The 7,500-nt window shown below is 42.7% G+C and overlaps 2 protein-coding genes across 2 annotated transcripts in view; both read right to left on the bottom strand.

Annotated features, from left to right (window-relative positions):
• The window catches only part of LOC123503689, a 4,704-nt gene extending 2,408 nt beyond the window's left edge, over window positions 1-2,296 (bottom strand). The window contains exon 1 of the mRNA XM_045253669.1: window positions 2,152-2,296. Coding sequence (XP_045109604.1) covers window positions 2,152-2,293 — 142 coding nt within the window. The 5' untranslated portion in view covers window positions 2,294-2,296. The remainder of the gene's footprint in view (window positions 1-2,151) is intronic.
• Window positions 2,297-2,307: 11 nt separating this feature from the next.
• Window positions 2,308-3,601, bottom strand: LOC123503691 (neurogenic locus protein delta-like). Its single transcript, XM_045253671.1, has 2 exons — window positions 3,568-3,601; window positions 2,308-2,849 (listed from the first exon to the last, which is right to left on the bottom strand). The coding sequence occupies exon 2, from the start codon at window positions 2,756-2,758 to the stop codon at window positions 2,477-2,479; it is 282 nt and encodes a 93-aa protein (XP_045109606.1). The 5' UTR covers window positions 2,759-2,849; window positions 3,568-3,601; the 3' UTR covers window positions 2,308-2,476.
• Between the last annotated feature and the right edge of the window lie 3,899 nt (window positions 3,602-7,500).

Raw genomic sequence — 7,500 nt, 5'->3', positions numbered from 1 at the left:
AACATGACCTCAGAACTACATTTAATAAATCATTGGATAAAACATAACAAACTAACACTCAATATAAGTAAAACTAATTATATTTTTTTCCAAAATCGGTCAGTAAAAAATCATATCCAACCAATACTTCTTCAAAGTCACTCTGCAATGTGTCACTCAAATAAAAATTTTTAGGTGTATTTATTGATGATAACCTTAATGTATGCATGAAACTGTCTAGGATGTGTGGGATATTGTACAAGATACGGAATCAACTCACAACTGAAGCCCTACTGAGTATTTGCTATACACTCTGCTATCCTTATTTTATTTATTGTGTCTCAGTTTGGGCCTGCACTTGGCCGTCTTTCATAAATAGATTAAAGATAATTAGAAAAAAAATTTAGTGATGTATATTTTTTATGGGTAAATTCGACTCAACATCCACACTTTTTTCTAATCATAAACTATTGAATTTCTTCGATATTCATAAGTGTTTTGTCCTTTTCTCCATCTTCAAATTCATTAAAAGATATCCAAATAATAACCTATTTAAATGTGTAGATTCACCGTATGCAACAAGAGGTGGGAACTTGAATTTGGAGTGCCCGCAATTCCGCACACAGTTATTCAAGCACAGCATATTTTACTTTGGTCCACAGCTATGGAATTCCTCGCCTCCTGATATAAAAGATATTACTAGTATCAGTTACTTTCAGTTTAAAAGAAAAACCAAAGAACATTTCCTTAGATGTTTATAACTAGCAGCTTGCAGTCCATCATTTATTTGTATTGTATGATAAATTTACTTTAAAGCTGGATATAAATTATTCAGGAAGTATATATATATATATATATATATATATATATATATAATATATATATATATAATATATATAATGTGTTCGCATGTACGTATAGTGTGAACGTGATTGGGTAAAATATGACTTATTCTTATACTTCTATAAATATATTGCCAAGTGAAGTCTTCCAACAGAGTCACCACATAGTTTAATAACTCCGTTTATCAGGAGCCTTGGCTCGATAGACCATGCCAATGAACACATCTGTTTAACCAATATATATGTACATGTAATGAAATGGCAATTTTACTTTACTTTACTTTACACACACACACACACACACACACACACACACACACACACACACACACACACACACACACACACACACACACACTATTTGATAAATGTTTGTTTCAATGTGCATAGTGTGTGGCCAGCCAGACGCGTCCTGACATTGTATGGTGATGTGAAGGTGTGGTGTTGGCGGCTCAGGCTACATGTCTTGAAGTGACGCTTGGCAACTCAAGGCGAGTGAGTCCATCATGGCGCACACTCCAAGACGTTGTTATCGCAAAACCTGTAGCTAACAGTGCTGCCCATCTCTCCAGGTGTCCTTACAACAAACTTTGACTTGACGTTAGGCTAATGAAAAATACTGAAAACTGTTCACTAGGAATTATAAGTCAATCTTCTCATGTTTATTATCGTGGTGTTTATAGTGCTTAGCTAGACCTCCTCCTCCTCCTCCTCTATCTGCCTACCTCTCCATCTATCTGTTTGTTTATCCAACTGTCCATTTACATATCTATCATCCCATCAAAATACCCGCTTATCTATCTATCTTCACACAAGCATGTAAATACCACCACCACCACCACCTCCACACACACACACACACACACACACACACACACACACACAGAGAGAGAGAGAGAGAGAGAGAGAGAGAGAGAGAGAGAGAGAGAGAGAGAGAGAGAGTGTGTGTGTGTGTGTGTGTGTGTGTGTGTGTGTGTGTAATTCACCTCGGTCATCTGCACCCACCCAGCCAGTCTTCCCCATTACGGAGCGAGCTCAGAGCTCATAGACCGATCTTCGGTTAGGACTGAGACCACAACACACTCCACACACCGGGAAAGCGAGGCCACAACCCCTCGAGTTACATCCCGTACCTACTTACTGCTAGGTGAACAGGAGCCACACATTAAGAGACTTGCCCATTTGCCTCGCCGTCTGCGGGACTCAAACCCGGACCCTCTCGAGTGTGAGTCGAGCGTGATAACCACTACACTACGCGGTGTGTGTGTGTGTGTGTGTGTGTGTGTGTGTGTGTGTGTACTGCAGTCGCGCGTGGGTGGTGAGTACTGACCTGTGGCTGTATGTGCGCGGCAGGAAGGAATTCCGGAACACCTTGCATGGGGCGCTGGAGTCCGAGGTGGGCGTGACGCAGGCGCTGGGCGGGGGCTCAATGTCCTTCTCGAGGCGGTCAGCCAGCGAGAGCCGCGACACATCCTTGTTGAAGTCCTGCTGCTGCGCATGGGCACTGCGGAGTATGCGTTCTCCGCGGGATTCTTGTAGTCGTGGTCGTGGAGGTGATGGTGGTGGAGGTGGGTGTGGTGTGGGTGATGCAAGGGGAGGAGGCGGTGGCACGGTTTTGAGAGGTTTCTTGATGGGGAAGTTTAGGGAGTAGAAGATCATGTGGTGGTCCAGACACTGTTGACGGCGCCCACAGCGTTGTGCACCATATTCTGCTCGTTCTGACGCCGCGCCTCCTCATCCCGACACGGGCAGTCACGTACGCGTTTCCGCTTCATGCACACAATCACCAACACCAATTCCACCACTAGCACGGGCATAGCGGTGCTGAACACCACCACCAGCACCACCTGACCCGCCGACATGGCCTCCGCCTCGGTGCTTGGTCGCGCCACGCTGCCCACCACTACCGTGACAATGCTGCACTGCGGCCCGCCCATGCTGTGCCGGCAGGAGCAGCGGTAGCCCACCGCCAGCTCCGCCGCCTCCTGGTAGTAGCTGGTGTTAGGCCCCTGACATCACTTCAGGCAACTGCAACACCATTAAAAAACCCTGTCAGGAACACAGCGCATTTATACACACACCCCCACATCGCCCCCCCAACACACACACACACCCCGTAGTGTAGTGGTTAGCACGCTCGACTCACAATCGAGAGTCCGGGTTCGAATCCCAGAAAGCGGCGAGGCAAATGGGCAAGCCTCTTAATGTGTAGCCCCTGTTCACCTAGCAGTAAATAGGTACGGGATGTAACTGGAGGGGTTGTGGCCTCGCTTTCCCGGTGTGTGGAGTGTGGTGTGGTCTCAGTCCTACCCGAAGATCGGTCTATGAGCTTTGAGCTCGCTCTGTAATGGTGAAGACTTGCTGGGTGACCAGTAAACGACCGAGGTGAATAACACACACACACACACACACACACACACACACACACACACTAGTTCACGCCCCTCACCTCCCACTACGCCATCTGGACACCCTCCCGTAGGTGTACTCAAACTAAGAACAACCCCCTGTGTGTGTGTGTGTGTGTGTGTGTGTGTGTGTGTGTGTGTGTGTGTGTGTGTAAGCCTAACACCACCACCAGTGCCGCTATCACCTAACACGTGACTACTTCCACTACTACCAAATTAACTACTCTCTCTCCTTCACCAAGAAAAGATGAGATTCTGATACCAGTAACCACCACCACCACCACCACCACCACACACCACACAACACAGCACACACGAGGAAAACCAGCAATACAAACCTATTGACAAACAACGCTCTGTACAAAGCATTCCTCACCTGGACAAACACACTGGCACATCCTGCAAAACAACAACATTGGGTGAGCGCCACTTGGTCGCTCGCTTGGCGCCAAAACACACCCAAACAATCAAAATGATCTTCAATATTAATCATCAATTTTGTCAATGTCCACGGTCACAAAGCACAACGAGGTGACGGAGTGATGTCACCATTGCAACAAATGGAATGACACGATACACATTTATACAGTGTATCATAATGGCCTAATAATTCACGACCTCTTTTATATTTGTTTGACTCTCTTCAATGACTTTACTGCTAAATTGTCATTAATTAATTTTCCTCCAGTGTTAGGAATGTTCTGACTTTACCACCTCAGACACGCTTATCACGCCCACACCCACCCACGCCCAACACAGCCTACCAAATCCTCCTATCAGCACCGCATTTAATATAACACCAACCAATATGCACAATCACCGGCATAACATAAGTCAAACAAATCAGAGAAATAATGTTATCACAAAACTCACCTCAGTCAAACAACCGCCACTCACCCCTGACAGGCACCAACTGTACTTCTGCCTACCTTACCCCTACAACCTGAGTGCGGTATAATATATATCCGTGTTACATACACAGACCCTAAAGAAAACTTCCTCTTGACAAACAAATACACATTACTAACCAATACCAAACTTGTTAATAAGTAAGAAAACAATATATGTATCTCAATAATAATTACAATTCTTGTCATATATGCCAATAACAATTATACAGTAACTGGAATACAACCCGTGTCTACACCTCTTTCCAACCAATGACAGCGACACACACTGCCCGCTCCACATTCAAAGGTGCCAACAATGACATTATAATTCTAATATGATGAGAATCATATTACACTCCCCCCACCACAAATCAAAGGCTTCTATACTTCTATTGTTGATCGACTGGGAGCAACACCACCAGTCTATGTACTGATCTTACCATTTGCTTGTCATGTTGGCCCTGTACTGTTTTCCTGGTTCATTAATTTTATACCTCAACAACACATCTCTGATCTTTCCATCCCTTCCTGGTATACCTTCTACAACTTCCGCTAACTTCCATTCTCCTCTTAATACATTATGATCATTAACAAGTACAATGTCACCCTTCCGAACATTTCTTACACTCACATGCCACTTTTGGCGTACAATTAGAGTAGGAAAGTAGTTCTTCATCCATTTTTTCCAAAATAAATCAATGACCTTAATCTTAAATGCATATGATCTACTTACTTCTCCCCGTTCATTCCAAAATCCACAAGGAGCATCAATGGTAGATCGACCCAGTATTTCACTTGAGCTCTAGCAAGGCCCGCTTCTATTCCACTATGATCTTCCTTGTGTATGTGGGACAGATACAGTTCAGAAAATGGATGCTTTGATGGGAGTAACATGAACTGATCACAATTCCAATTGTCTTTTACCCATTTTGACATTCGACTTCCCACAGTGATAATGCCATCTTCTCTCATCCTTGGTCCTAGACGTTTATATTTCTTTTCCCAGTCTTGTGGCAGGCTTGTTTGAGCGTTCTTAACAAGAAATAATTCTGCTCTCTGTATATCCTCTGCATTAGGATCACATATTATAGCTTTAAATGATCTCTTTCTTACTACATTTATGACTCGAGCCATTACCGACAAAAGCCGTTTCAAATTGCTGAAATTTTGGATGTTGATTAACTCATTAGGTGTAGTAATCTCTCCTGTGTTCATGGTTACCTTTGCAAACACAGTATCAGGGAGATCAGACACTGTATTCTGTTTCACTGGCCATTCTGAGAAGTCACGATAGAGAAATTGTGGACCACTTTGCCATACAGATCCTGTCCCTAACTCTAAGGGACTGCATTCCTGGTGGTTAAATCAGCATTGTTTTCCTTAGAAGATACCCAATACCATTCTATGGGCTCTGTCTTTGATTGAATCTCTGCAACTCTACTTCCAACAAAGGTGTTAAATCTATGTGATTCCTTTTGGTTTGTGCCCTTACAATCTCACTATCTGTGATGTGGATTATCCTAGAATAGTTATATCTCATTTCTCCTTCAATGGATACTCTCAATCTGCTTGCCAAAACTGCAGCACACAATTCCAGTCTAGGTATATTGATTTGCCTCATAGGAGCAATTCTATTCTTTGAACATAAGAGTTTTACACAATATGTGCCATTCTGCTTCTTCCACTTAATGTAAGCTACAGCTCCATATGCTTTCATGCTACTATCACAAAAGATAATTAACTCTGGATCTGTAGTCACATCTGTAGTCCTTAAGCATCTTCCAAAAGTAAGTTTTTTTTAACTTGTGGCATTAAAGTACAGTGATCAGATCCTATTAGTAGTTCTATACGCCCTTCAGGCCTTTGGATATCCTTTTCTTGCACTTCAAATTTCTTAGCAATTTCCGATAAATTCACCTGTTGATGAGCACCAGTTATTTCGGAAATTCCACAAACTTCAACAAATTTTCCTTCCCTGTTTGATCCCTCAAGGACATCTTATAAACAAAACTATCCAATTCTTCTGTGTGGTCACCGACCTTTGTCACTGAAAGCTGTATAGGAGTACCTTTGAGTCCTAGTTGCTTTGCCATTCTAAAAGTGATCAGACTGATGTTACTTCCTGCATCATATAATGTGGGAACAGAAACACCTCCACTATCCACAAACCCAGTCATCAAAAATGCACCTTTCTTTGTCAAATGGTTACTCATAACATCCATTGTAGAAGTATAAGGACTGCTAAATATAGGGTGCAAAATTGAATGGTGGTGCTTACCACAAATGTCTCCCTTTACCTTTACTCTACAAGGCATTTGCTTATCACAATCCCTAGATAGGTGCCTCTTTTGAGACATGCAAAACAAATTCTATTTTGCTTTACAAAATCCATTTGATTTTCAGCTGTCCATCGCTTAAATGTCATACAATCCTGTAAGTGATGAGATTCACTATCATGAACAAGACAATACTTCTCCTTCTGATCACCATTAACTTTTGATGTGTAATTCCTACTGCAATATCTTCCATCTGTTACTTGAGCTATATTAGTTAAACACTCTGACATCTGGTTTTGTAGTTTCTCTTGTCCCACAGCTAACAGTTTTATGACTTCTAATAAGTCATTTTCTTTTGTGTTTGATACGTCAGTGGTATGCACCGTTACCTTTGATGCACCAAGTCTTGACTCATCTTGTAAGTATTCTAAAGTTTTTCGATGCTCTGTTAAGAATGCAACCAACTCTTTAAACTTGTCAGTCTTCACTTGTTGTACTTTACTAGCCCATTCCTTTTCAACATAGAGGGTAACAATTTTTCTACTTGAGTCAGGACAGTAACATTCTCCAACTCCTTTGTTAGGTTCAAGTTGCTTACATCTAACCATACCCTTATAGTGATAGCGGTAGTGGTTGTGGTAGTAGTAGCAGTAGTAGTAGTAGTAATAGTAGTAGTAGTAGTAGTAGTAGTAGTAGTAGTAGTAGTAGTAGTAGTAGTAACAGCAGAGTAATAGCAGTAGTAGACTAGTAGTAATTTTAAAGATGATGTTCCAGTGTGTGTGTGTGTGTGTGTGTGTGTGTGTGTGTGTGTGTGTGTGTGTGTGTGTGTGTGTGTGTGTGTGTGTGTGTGTGTGTTGTGTGTTATTCATAGCAGAAACATTCATACATTCATAGCATAAACACACACACACACACACACACACGGCCCGGTAGCTCAGTGGTTAGCACGCTGGCTTCACAAGCCAGATGACCGGGGTTCGATTCCCGGCCGGGTGGAGATATTTGGGTGTGCCTCCTTAACGTGTAGCCCCTGTTCACCTAGCAGTGAGTAGGTACGGGATGTAAATCGAGGAGTTGTGACCTTGTTGTCCCGGTGTGTGGTGTG

This window comes from Portunus trituberculatus, chromosome 14 (genome assembly GCF_017591435.1).
Source record: "Portunus trituberculatus isolate SZX2019 chromosome 14, ASM1759143v1, whole genome shotgun sequence".
In the NCBI taxonomy this organism is placed as follows: domain Eukaryota; kingdom Metazoa; phylum Arthropoda; class Malacostraca; order Decapoda; family Portunidae; genus Portunus; species Portunus trituberculatus.
Note: the sequence above shows the minus strand (reverse complement) of the source record. Positions and strands in the feature narration are given on the sequence as shown.